Consider the following 19,388-nt stretch of genomic DNA (forward strand, 5'->3'; position numbering starts at 1 on the left):
CTTAGATTCAGATATACAGTAATAAGTAAAATAAGCATTGTGTTCCTCAACAGAAGACTGAACAATAGAGTAGAATGTTCCTCTCACTAAAAATAATCACAGTCTTCTAATTTCAAGGACTGGAGTGGGGGATGAAGATAAATAACAAAGTTTAAATTCCTTAGCTTAAAAATATATTACAAGGATTTTATTTTTTTATTCCTAAAGCTCTTCTTTGACCGTTTAGCACATTGTTATGTACCATAGTTATGTACCAATAGTTATTCCTTTTTTCCTAARCTAAAGGACCAGGCTACCTAAAGGTTAGTTTCTATATTCATAGCCCTTATGTTGGTAATTGTCAAAATGTCTCTGTGGGTTAGTAATGCAAATGTGGGTTCAAATACTACTACTCTTAAAAAACAAAACCCCAACAAGCTAAAATTTCCTTAAAAATTGGACATAAAAGTCACAATTTTCATGTGTAGCTTGCAATGCACTCAGCTGTTGATTTTTACAGGTGGTCAGCCAAACTGCTATCAACAATCTTGTCATTGTGTTCTCTAATTAGGTATGCAATTACACACATCTTTTGCAAACTCTTGCAAAATATATTGCATGCCACAATATATTTCAAATTAACATTCTTAAATAATTTTATAAAAGTTACCACATCAAGATGAGAGAGTGAAATGGAAGAATGAAAAAAAGAAAGCAGAAAACCCAATCTGATATCTGGTGGGAGACATGCTATTATGCCCTTGAAAATAAACAAAAAAACCCAACAGTAAAAGCTTTAGTGTTCTCACTTTTAAAGGAAGACATACAGTTACAGTCAGAAGTACATCATTCACTGTATCCACTCCCAATGAATCCTTTCAATTACAGCTTCTTTTGTTTTCATTATAACAATTTTTTTATTGTTGCTCTTTGTACTGAAGTCAGTATTAAGAGCCAAAATATAGCTGTAAGGAAAAATCTGTATTCTAATTCATCATCAGCAAAATCAGTATTTCTCTAATTTAAAAGATTTTTATACTTCACTACAAATAAAATAACTTGATTTAAATAACTTGATTTGCACGCTCATGCTAAAAATCTGTTTTACTTGTAGATCAGTTAGAATCTGATAGAAATACAAGCACAATCACATTTTTAAAAAATACACACATTGTGTTTTTATTAACCCATCATGATCACTGCATTAACCTCTAATTTATGGCTGATATCCATTGGACTAAGCTCAACTTCTTAGGGGAAAAACATTCTTTCCATAGGCACATTTAAGTCGGAAATTTGAGTTTGCTTGATCAAATTTTAAAGCTACTGCACTAAAAAGTTTTACTTCTCCCCTCCTTAGCAGAATCAAGGTGGGCAGAAAAACTGGAGAAAGTATTGCTATCTCCTTATTTTCTGCCTTTCTTCTTCCTTTGATGGCATCTACTGATACAATGTCCAGTGCACTGAGGCACTGCACTGGGAAAGAGAGTTAGAGAGCAGCAGCACAGTCCTCCCAGCTATCCAGGGGAAGGATGGGGAAGAAAGTATTTGAAAGATGTAGAACTACAGCCTGTGGAAATGTGAGCCCCCAGATCTCCCTGGAAAGATGGCAGTGACTAAGATGGCTCAACTGGATGGTTTAAAGTGTAGCAAGAAATGCAATTCTTACTGAACCCAGCTCAAGGTGGCAGCTATCTTTCTGCTGCGATTCCAGATCTGGGTTATGCTTTTTAGATATGCAGCTTTCAATCTCACAAAACAGCTGCAGCTCACTCACTTTAACCCAAAGCCCATTTTCCCTTTGTCTGAGCAGACTTTCAGTAAGACTTTCTCCTACAAAGGTTTTTCAGTGCATAGGCAAACACAATGAAGCCATTATCAGACACCCTACATGGCCCCTGTGTTAAGGAACGGACATAATCTTTCTTGTTGATACAGAATCTGTAAGCTTTTAAACAGCAGCAGTTAGAATAGGCCACAAGAGTATGGTCAGCAGAATCTTTCAATATTAGTGAGGATGCATATAAAAGAGAGAAACCCACACAGTTTCTTAGATCACAAGATGAATTTGCAAGATTGTCTGATGCCAAGCACACACTTTGGTTCTTCAGCTTGCAAATATATGATCCAAAGAAAAGAGAGCAGTAAGAGGAAACAAGAATGAGAAAGGCATGTGGTTAATTGAGGACATCAACCTGGGAAGCCTGACCAGATCAAGATATTTGATACACAGATGCAGTCAGGTAAAATTGTGTTTGCAACAAAGAGAACTTTACAGATAATACAAAAAATGCAATAATTCATATAAAGAAGAGAATGAGAGAAAAAAAAGAGATTGCATGCATACTGCATATAATAAAAGAAATTATCTTTACAAACTGAACAAAAGAACTATCATTTAATTTCATAAATAACTTCATGACTTTATTAAATCACTTGCTTGAATAAATAAGAGTGACACATCACACAAGTCTTTCCAAGACTCCTATATTTGGGGGCAGCAGAACCTCAAAGGTACCTCTGGAGAGGGCATAAAATCACCACAGATAGTGGTGCCATTGATATAGTTAATAAATAAATAAATGTGGATACCAAAAGCTCCTTAAGACAGTCCCTCAACTATTTGCAGAGGGAACTAATCCTCCTTTTCAGAAAATTGTTTTTCTCTTGATGCCATTCCTTCTTAATGAATATACATGAGTAAACTTTTATCTACTAACTCAATATGGCATTTACCTTATTTACCAATTTATACTTTTTTTTATGTGGCATTTTATTTCTAGGGGTATTCTATTACCATAGCTTCTTCGTGTTCAACTTAAAAATTCAAAAATGCTGAAATCATTAACTAAATACTCTTATTGATACATCTTGTTTACATCTAAAGCTTTTGAAATAGAGTGAAACTTAAGTAACTTATTATTTATTTTCTGGGGTGGAAGGGGGAGATTAAAATCTTAATGTCAATAGATTAATAGTGGACTTTCCATATGAGAATATCTGTAACATTTTTCTTGAGTTTACATGACAGATTATAAACACATGCTCTGCTCTTGAAAAGTTTATTGCAGTTGCATCTATATTATTTTCCAAAAATATGGTCAAATGATCATCAGTAAGGCTTCCAAGATGACTATTCAAAAGTTAAGAAATCAATCTATGCAACTCATTTCAGTCCCTTCTATATACCTATTAGGCTGATGGTGGTATCAAGATTTTCTGATTACATACACTGTTTTTCCACTGAACCCATTCTGTGCACACTGGCCAATATTCCCCATGTCAAGAAAATTTTTAATGTTGCATTTACCATCATTCTGTAGTAGGTGGCCTTAATCATCTGACTATCCTTTTTCTTCCTGCTTCACTAACTACATGCTTTTTAACTGCTGCAGCAAATGATAAAGTGTTTTTACTCACATTAACAGCTTAATTTATTAAGTAACCACAGTTCATCGTTTTGAACAGTGCTCATTCTGCACAGTCCATGCTGGGTATGGAATGGACCCTATTGAAAATACTATCCAGCCATGTAATTAAAATCAGTATTGTAACTATATGGCATGGTTGAATTAGATGCTCCAAAACAAGGTGTCATCCTTTGCTTGGATCAAACACTAGAGGTTTGACAAAGTATACTCTTTGCTCACAGGACCTCCCCAAGTCAAGAGTTCCCCCGGTTTACAACCAGTATCTGAGAGGAATTGCTTCAGATAGAATGAGAGGTAAAACGGAATCAGACCTATTATGTTCTATATTCCCATTTCTCAGATCTCCTCAGTTCTTCACTCCCTCCTCAGTTATTCATCTTAGTCTTCCTTTGCCTCTCTCGTCTTGGTCTTTATTTTCCAACCTGCCAGTACAAGGTTAGGAAAAATCTTCAGAATTATACCTGAAGTCCCTCCTGAGCAACATGAACCGAGTTTTAAAATAGCTTGTAGAGTGGCCAAATTTAAGGAATGATTAACTAAGAAAATTAATTAACAACTAACAAAAGACACATATCTGATATATTTTTTCCATATTTCAAGTCTCTGTTTGAAACTATGTGGACATGAGCAAAAATGGGCTTTGTTTTCTTTCATTAGCAAAATGAAGGAGACACCCAATGTGGGGGGAAAAAAAAAAAAAAGCAGCCTAAAGGACTAACTTTAGGCAAAATTATAAGAACAGTGACTTGTAATAAAAGCCAGACAACGTTAATAGGTAGCAATGGCTGCACCACCTATAATATAACCTGTAAAGGTCTCTCTTTAAAGATTAAGTAGGCATTCTCATTGAGTGAGCCTGCACACATTTACAGCAGCTGAGAATTTGACATATATGTATTATCAGAGTAAAATAATTCACAGCTTTTTGTTATAGCACCAAATGTGAGACAATAAGCAAAAAAGATCAGCTGCATTCACAAATAAATATTAACTTTTCATTTTTCTGCTTTCTTTAAAGTTCTATAATGGATTGTGATGTGGCCTTCATTCAGTGGTAGGTATAACATTCACTTTTTTTAAGAATTACTGATTTAATATTGTCAGCCTCTGAATTTATAGATAYATATTCTTAAATTATTTGCAGATGATCATAGTAAGAAAAAAAATACTTGGAAACAATACATGCGTAGGGTGAAATTAACTCTAACTTAATAAAGCAACTATACAGATAATATTATGGCTTGAAAAAGGGGTACTGTTTACAAATGATTATGTCATACAAACATATATATTTATATATACACACATAGAAGAAAACATATGGCATATAGCATAAATAGTGATGTGTACAGAACAGCAGTTTACTCCAAAATAATCTTTAACCAACTACAGCACCCCCAAGACTAYTGAATCTTTGTTCAGATTAGCAAGAGTGTTTCTTTCCTGATGTGGCCTCCTTTGTAAATATATTTTTATTTCAGCTTACAACAAAAACATTGTTTTATTAAAATCAGATGTTTACATAGCGCACCAAATATTTTATGCATTTGAAAGTTATCTGGGCAATTTTTCTTCACAACTACTTCCAGTTTAGCTAGTATTTTACATCCAACACATATTAGCAATACATTTGCTTATCATGCATGCGCCCCAAAGTAAGGAGGAAAAGCAATCACCAAACTAGAACTTTTCTGGAAGTAAGTCCAGTAAGCTTTGCACATCCTGGTTGTATTCTGTACAATGCTCTTCTGTAGCTCAACAGGTGACAGAGCACATCTGCTTTGCATAACATATTCCCATAAAAATCACTACAGAAACACCATTTCTAAGATCTTTACAACACCCATAACTATCACAGAGTGCACGTAAGTCAGTAACCACTTAAACAGCACTTGGTGCTTCCTATAAAAACATACTTGTGGAGTTACAGCCATACTTTCTCAAAATAACTGTTTCTTCTGCTAAACACGGATGGACTTCATTATCCAAGTGTTTACTGTGGTATAAATGAAGAGAATTTCAAAAACGAAGGCCTGCATTCCAACACTACCGAGAGTGTGTACATAGAATATATTTCTGAAGCTCTTCTGCTTCATTTGTCTCACGTTAATGCTATGAAGAACCCAAACTCTAATCATACATATGAACATCTAGCTTGACATCTGCAACCAATGCTAGCTCAAACTGTAGTTCTAATGAAAGCCTGTGTTGGTTTTTTGTACTATAAACAACACATTTGGTTATCTGTTTGGCTGGCCTTTTTTCCCCCTGCATACTAACAAATCGGACTTCCCCATCAGGCAGTTTCTCTCTGTTTTGGAGAGCAGCATGTTTATTTGATAAACAGAGCAAGGGAAACACACAAGAGATTCTATTATGCCAATTTAGGTGGCCCACAGGAATGTTTGTTCTAAATTACGGCACCTACTTAGATTGCCTTAAACCTCTGTGTGGAAATTTCTGCGACAAACAGCTTGTTCTTTCCAAAACAGTTAGGATCAGCCATTTTCATTTACTTTTATCCAGTTTTATTTATTTATTGACAATAGTTTTTTCTGTCATTACAAAAAAAAAAAAAAAACCAACTGCTAATATTAAAACCCGCATCCAATATTTATTCACAATTGCTATCTGTTCTCAGTTAACCACTGTTTATGCCATATAATTAAATAGTCATAATTTCCATCGTGTCCAGAGATTTGCATCACCAAACCTCATAAAATGTGAATGGACTGACAGTTCACGAGCAAAGCAGCAGGTAGACTTTTGCTCTCCTTTGTTTACTTAAAGAGCTATCATATTATTTCAGTGAAGGATAACCATAAAAAACAGGCTTTTTGTGGAAGGAGAGAGCAAAAGCAAAGGTCTTGTACTTTACAGATCTATTGCAGGACAGTGAGGTAGTGGCAGTACACTGCTACCTTTCCTCCCACCCCAGTTAGTACAACCTAGTACRGCATACAGGGATACGACACACTTATATGAGTGTGGCAGCATTGTGCTTCTCACCCATCCAGAGGAAGGTCCTCCAGCACCCTAGGAAAATAAGCCTAACTTCACTACCAGTTCTGTTGCTCGCACCTGGCTGCCAGCACAGCCTGCATGTTTACATCGCTGACCAAAAGATAAGTCACGTGGTGAAAAAAAATTTCTCCAGAACTCCTGGGTGTAAAGCTTATACTCAAACATCAGAGCTACTGCATGGAGATTCTGAAGAGTCCCACTATATTTTTGATTTGGGAAAAATCATAGCACATAACATTAGGGGATAGATTCTTAAATGCTGTTTTTCTGGGAAACCATGGTAATTTATACCTGTCTCTTTCACGATTTACTTTACAAAATTCCTCAGAATAATTTATGTACTACTTATTGGACACATGCAGTCAGTATCAAAAGCATGATATTTGTACCCAGTCATTTTGTTTTCACTCTGGCAAATTTTAAAGTAGACAAAGCAAAGATTTTTGAAGAATTAATACATAACTTGAAAAGCAATTAAAAAAAAAATCTTTAACACATCTGGCTTTGAAACCCATCCTACATTCTCTCCTTTTCTTGTATTTCTACATAGTGTATATATATGGTAACAATTTCACACCAGACAAAATTCATCTCAGCTTCATGCAAAAATCTGTCTTTATGTAAATGCCAGCCAAGAAAAGATCTGAAATTAAATGAGTACTCACTTGTTTAGTCTTTGTTTTTGTAATGGTGTCCGAAATGGGTTTCTTCCTCTCTTTAACAGCTGTTTTAGAAAACAGTTCTTCAAACTCATGATAATCTATGGAAGGTTCTTCAATTTTTTCCCACACAAGTGAAGCACTAGAATCTCTAAAGTTAAGCAAAAGACCTATGTAGGGCAATGTCAAACTAAGTAGTCATAAATGATGGAATAAAGAAAATAAAATAGCAGCAATTTACAAGTGATTGCCTAACTTCTACTAGCAGTATTTTGATAAGACATGCTGTTGATTTTCTCCCATACTTTCTTGTTTGCTTGTTTGTTCACGTATACTGATGGTCAGACTCACTTACATTCACCCACTTTACATACAGAGGAATATAAATAGGCTGTATATAGTCTATAAAACATACACACATGCACACAAAGAAGTGTAGAAATGGACAGTTATCTGCAGAGAGCTCGTGCGACAGTGGCAAGAAAAACTTGAAAAGAAAGAAATAATCCATCATTAAATAACAAAGCAGAAGGGTTGGACAATCAGTACTCAGAAACATAAAGAAAACATACAGAAACATCTTTCTATGAGCAACAGTGATATTTTACAAACAAAAATAAGCATTAACAACCAAATCCAAGTATTTCAGAGACATATCAGCCAGTAAGTGCTAAAGGAACWGCTTGATGCCACCACACAGAAAAATCACAGTTTCAATCTAGCTGCTGAATGTCTGAGGTGCAGAAAAAAAGGATTTCTAGGTCACTGAACAATGGAAGGAGGAAGATAAGAGTGTTCAGCATACATTCATCTAAAGAGAAAAGACTACCAAAACTTGCAAGCTACTCCAGAGGGAGAGACCAAATCTACCTTGAAGGTGGGGGGGAAGCACAAGTGTGACATTTAAAAACGAATTCACAAAATACTTAGTGGCATGCAATCACACTGGGATTTCTGATTAACACATGATATGTAGCCCCTAAGGACAGCTGAAAACATATCTCCAAAGAGTTTTCATGTGTAAATAAGGTWACTCACTCAGTTTCTGTGCTTTAAATATAGCGGACACCCTATTTAAATACCCAACTACAAATAAAATTCTGCTTGCACTGAGTTTCTTTCAAAAGCCTATGCAGTAGGAAATAAAGCCTTTTGCTAATAACATACCACACTATCATGGCAGTCACAAAGTGAAACAACATCCTCTCTGCAATTATATAATTTACCTTCTACTGTGGAGCTGAATTCTTGTCCAATAAAGAGGCTTCATCGGTCGAGAAGGCTCTATCACGTGTTTCCTGCTCCCTTTCTCCTGATTCACCCCCATTGCAAATAAACCAGATGGTAACAGAGGAGGAAGAAACCCACAGACTTGTGGGACTGCTGGGTAGGTGCTGCTCTGAGTTGGTGGTGGAGGGGGTGGCGCAGCTCCAGGCAAAGGCGGTGGGGCTGGGGGTGGCATTCCCAGGCCAGGCAGAGGTGGTGGTGGAGGAACACCTGCACCAGGCAGAGGTGGTGGCAGTGGAGGAGGAGGGGGGACACCTGCACCAGGCAGAGGTGGAGCTGGAGGGACACCTGCACCAGGCAGAGGTGGAGGAGGTGGCGGTGGAGGGAAACCTGCACCAGGCAGAGGTGGAGGAGGTGGCGGTGGAGGGAAACCTGCACCAGGCAGAGGTGGTGGCAGAGAAGGGGAAGGAGGAGGGGGGGGAATGCTCCCTCCGCGTAGAGGTGGGGGAAGTGGTGGCACTCCTGCTCCAGGCAGAGGTGGTGCTGCGGGTGGGGGTGGCACTCCCAGGCCAGGCAGAGTAGGAGGTGGGGGAGGGACACTGGTCCCAGGTAAAGGTGGTGGTGGGGGGGGAGGTGGGATACCTCCACTGGGCAGAGGTGGTGGTGGAGGTGGTGGTAGGACTCCAGCACCTGGAAGAGGAGGGGCTGGAGGCAGCATCAGTATCTCCCCACCTGGCAAAGGTGGAGGAGGAGGCGGCATCATGACGCCTGGCAAAGAGTGGTCCAGGTGTGGCATTGCTGGGCCAGCGAGATGCAGAGGGAGTCCTGAACCGGGCAGGGGTGGTGGGGGTGGTCTTCCTGTCATGGGTGCAGGAGCAGCCAGGGTGGGGTCTGGCAGTGATGGGACAATGCTACAAGAGGGCTCTGGTGGCACAGAGGGGGGACATTCACTACAAGTCACATTTCTAGTACTTAGAGGCTGATGGGGAGCTGGCAATCCAGTCTCTCCTTCAAATGCAAGGGACAAATTAACTTTGGGTTCTGGAAGAGGTGACTGTGATGTACTTTGTACCGATTGGCTTGCATCCAGCGGCACCGAGATTAGTTTCGGTGACAGAATTAAGGAGATTTCAGAACAAAACGTGGGCTGTAGTTCCAGAGTTGGCAATTGCCGAGTTGGCCCTTCACTTTTGCTCCCTTCCAAGGATGGTGGTGAGGGTGGCTGTGGCAGTGCACTGGCTGAAGGCATTGTGTGTGTTAAATAATCTTCTGTTGGTGATGTTTGTACAGATCTTGCTTGTGACACAGTTCTGAATACAACCTCCTCTCCGTTTGTTTGAAGAGTCACACTACTGAGTTCCCTGCAGACTGGGAGTCTGTGCTCATTTTCCTGCTCCCTCACAGCAGTCTGTACTTCTGTAGCAGGGAATTGTTTCTCTAGTTCTGCAATTTTGGTCCTCAGATCCTCAATTGTTTGTTCAAGCTGTTGGATGACACTGGCACGCTCCTCGGATTTCACCTCAAAATCATCCTTAAAATAATAATAATAAAAAATATAATAAGCACAACAACAGATAACATTTGTTACTATATTAAAAAAATGAAACTTAGATCAAAAATATTGGTATTCCATAGGTTCAGAAAGAAGACAGTTACGACAAGCCTTTAAAAACAGGGATATCATTTTAGCTAATTGTATCTTACAATGGAAGAAGAGAGTTTAGGAAAATGACTTGCTTCAGCATTGTACTATTTTCCTCAATTCGAGCACTCTTTGGACTGTGATGATCTTCTGTCAAAACCAAAAATCAGCAACAACCCCTCTCTCCCTCCAAACACACTGATCAAGAAAACAATCAACCACTGAATACAAGTACCACAAAAGTGTGTGTGCGCGTGCATGGATGTGCTGATACGGAGGCAGGAAGGGCACTGCATATTTTCAGTTATCAAAACTGAATTAATGTTAAGTGTTTCTTTAGAATGATGCACTATGCATAACAGCTCAGCATATTGTTGAAAGCTAAATTTCAATATATACCTTAATAATACAATACAGATTACAAAGGCAGAACATTATGAATGCTCACTTTTTGAAAACAGCTATCCAGAACAGACTAAGTATGCTTTTCTCCAGCCAACACACTTGGGAAGGGAAGAAATAAGACAACACTAAGAGAACTTTCCTCCCACCTAAGATCTGAAACTCCCTGACAAGTGACACACTGTTTGCGTATGAGTAATGTTAGAAAAGCTTCCTTTGTGGGATGGTTATTCTGTAATAGACAGTTTTCACATTTTTTATATCTTTTTCTGAAGCATCTGATTCTGTCTGCTGTAGAATGAATAGAAAAAACATTAGTCTTAGACAGCCCAGGAATTCCTACATTCTTAAATAAATATCAGTACCAAACTATACTCAATGTATTGGGTATGTGGTTTATCAAAAGGTACCAAGGGAAACCAAAATTTTTTAGTCCAAAAATAGCCATTTGTGCTTATTCGGGAGAGCTGAGCAGGAGATAGAGCAGACATGACCTTATAATACAAAGTCTTTCAATAAAGAACTTGCCAAAGTTGAACTTTTTTTTTTATTCTTACATGCATTTACTTTTTTATGATTTTTTTAAATTTGGAATTTTGGTCACCAATATCACCACTTCAAGCATTTAATCATAAGAATTCTTTATCATGAAACAGGTTTCTCAAGTGGTTATGACAAGTCAATGCCATAACCACTGTGCCTTTTTGTTTCCTCTTATAAAATGATAAACTTCACAGATGAGATTGTAGGCTTGCTTCATATTGAATCTTTCAAATATTCAGATTTTACAAGCTTTCTAAAGCAGCCTCCAAAGAAACATACAATACCTGACTAATACTAATTGCCTTGGTTTGTTTCATGAAGACCTTTTTCGTCTCATCCTTTGATATACAAAACATTTAAAAGTCAATTTTCTTTCTGTAAAATTAACTTGTAACTTCCAGCTGGGGACTATTAATAAAATATATGTTCATTAATACTTACAAAATTGTTCCTGCACAGAACTGGTTTTCAAACATAAAATTTCAATTTCATTTTTATCTTAGAGTTTTCCAGCTTTCCTAAGCAATTCCAGAAGTAAAACAGTAACTCCCACATGCAAACCAATTACTTGATTCTGAAACACCCTCATCAAAATTCACAGTCCTCTGCATTGTCTGAACTTTCTGGAATGGCGGTCTGAAACCAAAGTTATGGATTATAAGTAGGCCTCCTTACAAACGTCTAGGTCTCTGTACCAAACTTTGAAGAGGAATGTAAAGCAGTTGGAGGAACCTTATAAAAGAGTTTGGATGAGTGGTGAAGGACTGAACAAAGCTGACTTATTAACAAACAATATGACATTATAACAAGTAAAAAAAGACTGAAAAGATGTTTCCATTACAGACTATTCATGCTGCTTTTAGTCAATACACTTAGTTTCCTGTAATAACTCAGTACTTCGTAGTAGCAACAGTTTTGCTGAAGAACTTGATTATAAAGGACAAACATATTTAATACTTAGCATAAGATCTCTTACAAAGAGAAAGTGAATATTCTATTATCCTTAAAGTTCAGCTGCTCCACCAGTCTTCTGCAAATACAATAATATAAGGCCTATCAATACTTCAAAAGGGAACGATATCAAAGGAAATGTGCTCCTAAGATTATTAAGCCCACAAGTCAGCCTTCAGTTATTTGAGAACAAACACAATTTTCCCAGACTGTAACTCTCCTAAGCTCCCATTTTACATTAAAAGAACAATTTACCAAGGGCTTTATGAAAGTTATAGCTTCCTAGTTCTATCTGAATTGGAAAATTAATTCCTGCCACAAACAAAGTGAAGTCAATAGAATTAGACACAATATTAAATGGCTCCAAAGAGATTTACCTTCACGATGGCTGATCTCAGAAGAACAGTTCACTGCTTTAAAAATTCGTTTATTCAGGAGATTGGATTCAATTTTACACAAGAACAAAAGGTAATCCTTGAATCTTGAAATTCTACCTGAACTACAGAAAAAACCTAGAATTCAATGTTATACATGACAATTCACCCTGCAGACCATTAAACTTATTACAAGAGAAGAAGTATTTTAAAAATTTAAATAAACGGGCAAACAAGTGACATGATTAAGAAATTGCAGAGAATAAACAAAAATGTCCTGATGAATGAAAGTGACCTTTTGCTCCATGCCCTAAGAGGCTATATTTCTGCTGTCCTTGAGACATGGCATTGCATAATTTCAAACAAGGTGGTTGGTAAATTTGCTATTGTGTTGTTGCCTAAGAATCACCAATCTATGTTTTTTCAGTGACGGCACCTTATGAACAGATGAGACTTTGCTCTGAATGTTGAAATATTTATCCAGAGGAACTTGCATGCTTTAAATCTATTAGGGGGAGGGGGCAGTATTTATATGCTTCAATAATTATATTTCAGATAAACTGAGATATTTTTCATTTTGCCTTTTAAGATGCCCTCAGCCTAAAGTCTCATTAGATTTCTGCCTTTTCCCCAGCAAGAAGTTTGAAGTCTTTCCCTAAATCAGAAAGGTTTGTATCAAACAAACATAAGCCACAAAGTTTCTACTACCCTTACCAAAGAGGGATGGATGGATGGACAGATGGATGGATGGGGAAAAAAAAAAAAAGAATATGGCTGATCAGACATGAAAATCAGACAGTTTGCTCAGAAAAGTAAGGAAAGGAAGACATTATTTTCCATACATGGTCAAAAGCTGTTCCCAAGAACCAGAAGACCCCCTTAAAAAAAAAAAAAAAAAAGTTCATTTTTAATCCAAAGGACAACTCCACAGCAGAAGCCTACAGGGTTTAAAAGAGATATGAGGGAACTCTGTCTTGCCTAGAGTTCTTACCCAGGACCCAGGTACTGTGGAACAGTCTTCTTTCTGTAAAGAAAGAAAGAAATGTGGAAGCTTAACCCTTGCTTTATCTGGGTGACTTGAGTTTGAGAGTCATTGATAGGAAAAAAGATCTAAAGGTGTATGGTTATAGAATGGTGATCAGCATTTCTTAAACAAGTTGCACGTGTTCCATGTGCAGTAAGTTGGATGCATCTGGGACTGGTGGCTGTGTTTGTGTTGCACAGATAGACCTGTGTACGTACAATATCAGATACATCCAGGAATACTGGCTTTACCACATGGAGGATGCACATGTACAAAAGGCCTGTACAGTACATTCAACTCATTCAAACCTTGCCATGTTTACCATATATGCACATCAGATGTCCAGCATACAGCTGATCTATGTAGGTAGAACACATCCAGGATCTTCAAACATCTAAAAGTTCAGACTGCAGCTACCTCCTCTAATGAGTCTGTCTGATGTCTTGGTTTCTCAAACAAGTGTCTGAAGCCTTCAGATCCTTCCATGACTAAATTTCCAGGTAGAAAAACAGCATACATCTGTGAAAGTTAGCCCTAGCCAATATACATATATGAACTTGCATTTACCTATATACTTTATGAATAGTAGTAGTATGTCTTTGTCTTCCGAAAATAAATAGAATGGTAGTTCTTAAAGGTAATTTTGGAACAGTGGATAAAGACACATGATAGTTTAGTTTTAGAAGTTAATGCCTCTTACTGTTATAAGCCAACAGCATCAGCAATTTGATCATTTCCAGCAATTTGTCACTTAATGTCATGAAATTTCCTCTCTGGGTGTAATTCATATTTAGACGATAGGCCTATACTTTTTTTTTTTTCTTTCAAAACATTAACCTATGAGTTCCCGTACAGTACAACTCATAAATGAGAGGCTGTGCTGCTACCTGATTGCAAATATGCACATGAAATAGAAGCACACACTTAAACAAGACTAAGATGGAAAATAGAGACCCCTCAGGTCCTCCAATACAGCAGCATCTGGTACTAGCAGTGTCCAGTTACTTAGAAGGGTACCCTTTCCAACCATTCTGTTAATAAAAACTTATTTTCCAGGCAAAGTGAAAATAAACCCTTGAGCGTTTATGCTCACACAATGGCACAAAGTAGTGCCACTGTAAGGATTTTAATCCTTTCAGTCAGAAGAATGTGATATCTCTTCAGATTCCTCTCTCTCTCTCAAGTTAACCTGTTTTCAAAGCTGTTTCTTATGACTGCAAATCAAGCTTAGGAAAAGGAAATATGACATTTTAGCAAGCATTTCCAATGCTACAGATATTGTCAAATAAGAAGTATTGATGAACGCTTGATTTGCATTAAAAGTTTAACAAAACAGCATCTAATTATTTTTCACATTTCACTTAAACTACAAAGCCCATCGGAGCATTTTAGTTTTACAGTAGTAGAGGTAAAGTCAAAAGCTGGCCAACTTGCCTAGGGCTTCAGGGAAAACTGCTGAAGCAGCAGGATTAGTATTGGATACTGGTTTCATCCTCAAACTACTAGGTCAACTCTCTTTTGAGAAGCTTTTATTATACCAAAGATGTATGTATGGGGACAAAGGGTGTGTGTATATTTCAAATAGCATAAGCTATGTTCCATGTGTTTTACTACAACCACAAGGAAACATGATGCACAGCTCTGCAAGCTAGCACTAAACAAGCAAGCCCTGGAATAGAAGCAGTATAGTGCTCTGCTTTGCCTGAATTGATAAACTTTATTTGGTGAATATGAGCTAATGGGCACAGTGACACATCAGCCTATGCTGAGCTGGCACTGGGGATCTTTAGCTCCTAGTATGCCAAGGTATTTTGATAGCTTTTGTTACAGTGGAGGAGTCTTGTAAGCATTGTTTATCAGCTGCAATTCAAACTTGAAATCTCCATTCTCTCTCCTGCTGCATTCTGTCTGGGGGGGTGATGAAAATGTGAATAACAGGCTAAAACATGTCTAATCAGCTAAGAGGTTTCATCATATCCACCACAGATGACAAAAAGCATTACATGCAGAAATCAATAATTATTGCAATTCAAATAATTCAACTAAACAAACATACGATCAACAGGGAGCACGGACTTTCGAACAAAGATGAATGCATTACGAGTGCCAACTTCTAAAGCTGGAGGTCAGAAGAAAACATTTTTGTTCAGACTCAGCTTCTTACAGCTTCTGTTCCGTAACTGTTGGTTGAATTCCTTATCTCTAGGCTAAGCACATTTCAGAAGATAAGACCCCAGTTCATTACAATTCCCATTTTGGTCAGAAAACTTGAGATGCCCATCAAAGATTGAAAACTTGTAGAGTTTTCTCTAAAATTATAAAGGCCCTTAACTGAGGTGAAATATGACCTTAGGTTATCACCAAACTGTGCTACAACAGGAACCTCAAAAGAGTTTTTGTAGACTAGAGACAATACAAGATAAAAGAAAACCTCATAAAACCACCGACCATCCTAGGAGCTACACAGAAGTATAACTACTGTCTGCTTACATAGTACTACTTTTAGACTGCACAAATAGTATTTTCGCAGTTCGATTGGTGAGAAAGTGTGTTTAGACCTGCTTTAGAAAAAACAAATAAACTTAAATCTTGAATGTTTCCCTTCTAGCATGTTTGAAAAGTCATTATTACAGAAGCATGAAGTAGTACAGCAGTAATCAATAATGACTTCAGAAAAGGCTTACTCTTCCATATAGCTTCATTTAGCCCAGAAACTGGATTACTCTTTCTGTCAGTCACCACAGCGTAAAGCAAGTACATAAATGTGAGTAGAGGTAAAAAGGAAAGAAAAAAGAAAGGGAAAAGGAAAAAAAGAGGTTCATCTTCATYAGTTTTGACTATAATCATGGTCTGCCTGTTTCTCCTGTCTCTGCTGTAGATCATATGACTGCTACACTCAAGTCTTTCAGCAGATAAAGACGTAATTGAAACTTAACTACCCATGCCAGCAGCCAGATAAGCAGCAGGTGGCTTAAGAGTCAAGGATTTCTTTAAAAGTTGGGATAAAAAATGTTCTGAATTTATTTTCTGCTTGATATTTAAACTGCTTATTGGAATGCCTGTCATGCAACATTACCACTTCCTTTCTTCAATTCCCTGTGTTTGGTCTAAAGTATTTGAACTAAAAGTCTAAAAGGTTTGGGTAGGTTTTTCTATGTATTCAGGCCAAGGAAATCACCTCATTTCATTCTGTTAAAACATGAAACAAAAAATCTGACATACCTTGAACATTACTACATTGGCATACTACAGAAAGGAGCTGACCTTATTTCAGACCAGGTCTTTTCTTGATTTTTGATTCAGCTTGCAGTGGACCAGCACCCTGGGAGGTAACCACTAAACTACCTCATTCTATTGTTATTTCTGTATGTTTTGTCTGCAGAAGCTATACTAGTTTTTATATTAGAAATAACGGTTAGGATTCTATTGCCCCAAATGAGAACAATAACGTAATCTAAATCTGGAGCATTCTAAACAGCTTTCATTTTTTCCTCCTGATACTCCTGGATAGCAGAAAAGACAATGATTTTCCAGGTGAACGTTCCTACATCCTGATAAGCAACCATCTGGCATTTGATACTTCTACAGAGTGCTTGCCTTTGTCATCCAAGAGTTCAGCCAGACCACAAAATGGGAGATTCACATGTTGCTTTTGTTTCAGGGCTTCCAGCAGGAAACAAGCAGCAAAAAACACTCACAATAAGGTTGAATCCTTGTAGAGAGGGATAAATAGTCTTCACTGCCCTGAAATATGAGCCTCCTACTCACAGTAGAAGTTTGGGGAAATGGAATCAGTCTTCACAAGTGTGTCCATCAATATGCTGAAGGCTGGGGGCTGGAGGCCAGTCAGCTTCTCTAACTCTTTCAAAGTAGGAAGGCTCTACTAAAAGCAAAGATGCGTCATTTTGGTGAGAGAATGTTAAATAAAATCAATGACAAATCAAATCAAAGATGACTTGTATGTTTTGGGAGGTTAAGTGAAAATGGGCATTAGAAAAAAATAATTTTTCTCTTAAGGGAAGATGAATACTCAAAACATAGAAAGCAATTTGATATACAGCAATCTGCAAGTTAGCTTTTATCTGTGCTTTTGGGCTTTCAATATACCCACTGGCTCTGAAAAACAAATAAAAATGACCAATATGTATTTAAAATATTTGGAAAAAGAAAAAATAACCAAAGTGATCTTACTGGTGTTACTTATGACAATTTAAAATGAAGAAATTAATGATAACTATGTTCTGATCTGATTGTAAATAGAAGTTAAAAYGGCTAGTCTGTTTTCATATCCAAAGACTAGACATGCGTAATATCATTCTTATTGACTTTACTTTTCAATTCTTGCTCAGTTACAGCAACATACCATGATTATGTTTTGTTTAAAAATATTTCAATTTGGATATTTCTAAGTTAAGTACTTCAGACCAATAAAAATGAGTTTTTTTTTTTTTTTTTAATTCTGATCTCATTTCTACACACAGGGTCCAGTGGAAATTCTCACCATCTGCACCACTGTAAAGTAGCATCTGATTTTTAATACTGAGAGTTATAATAGAAGTATTTCATTTTTAGATCATGGCCCACTTTTGTCTGGATGAGGTCTCTCAGATTGGTTAAGCCAATTTGACAAAAGAGTCCAGGTTGTCCTGCAAGGAATGTCACAAGAAATTTTCTTTCAATGACCAGAATTGAAGACATGTTTTATGGAATTTATGCTTTTATATGTACATTCACACACACACTTTTTAACGCTGCTATCTTGTATTTCTTAAGAAGATTTCTTCATCTGTTCTCTTCAGTTCAAATACCGCTTCAGTGGATATTTTTTTTAAGTAGTTTTGAAGGTACTTATATACTATAGTATTTAAAATATTTTATTTAGTCCAAATATAGCACGGCAACACTGAATATACAAAAGCTCTCTTTGATTTTATTTCTTTCCAACAGGTGAGAGGAACTTCATATGTAAATAACCAAGTTATTTGGTGGTTATAGATTTTCATCTGCAACAGAATTTCAGTTTTAGAGAATTTAAGAAAGCAATTCTTATTTTAACAATTAGTAAATATAACAATAGCATGTATTTTGCTCTGACCAGGAATGCATAAGTGATATGAACACACACTCAATTTACCCATTTTCAGGAGTGAAAAAGAGTAAGGAGGAGGAAAGAGGAGAAAAAAAAATACAATTTAAAATTGCATTTTGAATTCTGCTGGCATAAGTGTATGCATATCATGCATTTCTATCTGCTGTTTGTTCAGAGAAATGACAGCCTGCTGTAAAAGAGCAAGAGAGAAGACACACAGAAGCRCCCAGAATCACAAGCAAAAGAGCTAACCTATGTAATATACAACAGCTTTCGAGAAGTTTGGCTATACTGTGAGAGACTTTATCCTAAGTTTTTAAGTATCATCAAGTAATTTTGATTAAAACAAATAAGACCCTCTCAGTTTTACTCTCTTGTTTCTCCTTGTTTTCCCATCAATGATGGAAGAAAGGGAAGTCTATGAATCCTGATCAACTTTCATTGCACAGAATTTTCAGGCACACAGTTGAAACACTATTAACTGAAAGTTGGTGCTACTTTTCAAAGAAGTTATCCCCCAAATGACAGAGAATTTTGTCTGTCTGTTGTCTAAGTAGACAGCATAGCCAGAATTGGAAAAATGATTCCTAAGGGTGTCAGATCTTTGCAAGGGAAAACAGTACCCAGTAATGCAGTACATGAAAAAAGAAGGCAAACCACACTTAATCTATGCTCAAGTTGGCAATATTAAGAACAGAAAGCAAGCAGAAGGATTTAAAGTGGGATGATGGCAGCATTTTGATAACATGACATGGCTTTCTGAATAGGCTGACTTCTGTAAGATGTTAGGTTTTGGCCAGCAGATCAATAACTGAAGTATGGCTGAAAAATGCAAAATGCTTATTGTTACTAGATACAAATTTTATATTCTGCTCTGCCATATTCACATGAAAGTCTAATGTGGAGAAGTCTGGAAACTGGTTTAATCACCTCAACTTGACCAGAAGTTTCTTGTCTTCATTTTAACCAATGCCCACACATACTCAGTGTTTGAACTAGAACTAAATTACAGGAAATACATGTGCTCTTAGAGCACACCTTTT

At 37.1% G+C, this 19,388-nt stretch overlaps 1 protein-coding gene across 1 annotated transcript in view; it reads right to left on the reverse strand.

Moving 5' to 3' along the window:
* The window catches only part of FMN2 (formin 2), a 170,266-nt gene that overhangs the window by 103,674 nt on the left and 47,204 nt on the right, over window positions 1-19,388 (reverse strand). The window contains exons 6-8 of the mRNA XM_026082406.1: window positions 9,293-9,851; window positions 8,320-9,211; window positions 7,100-7,244 (exon numbers count right to left, since the gene is read on the reverse strand). Of these exons, the coding sequence (XP_025938191.1) occupies window positions 7,100-7,244; window positions 8,320-9,211; window positions 9,293-9,851 (1,596 nt within the window). The remainder of the gene's footprint in view (window positions 1-7,099; window positions 7,245-8,319; window positions 9,212-9,292; window positions 9,852-19,388) is intronic.

The sequence above is a fragment of the Apteryx rowi genome, unplaced genomic scaffold, assembly GCF_003343035.1.
Source record: "Apteryx rowi isolate R43461 unplaced genomic scaffold, aptRow1 scaffold_576, whole genome shotgun sequence".
In the NCBI taxonomy this organism is placed as follows: Eukaryota; Metazoa; Chordata; class Aves; order Apterygiformes; family Apterygidae; genus Apteryx; species Apteryx rowi.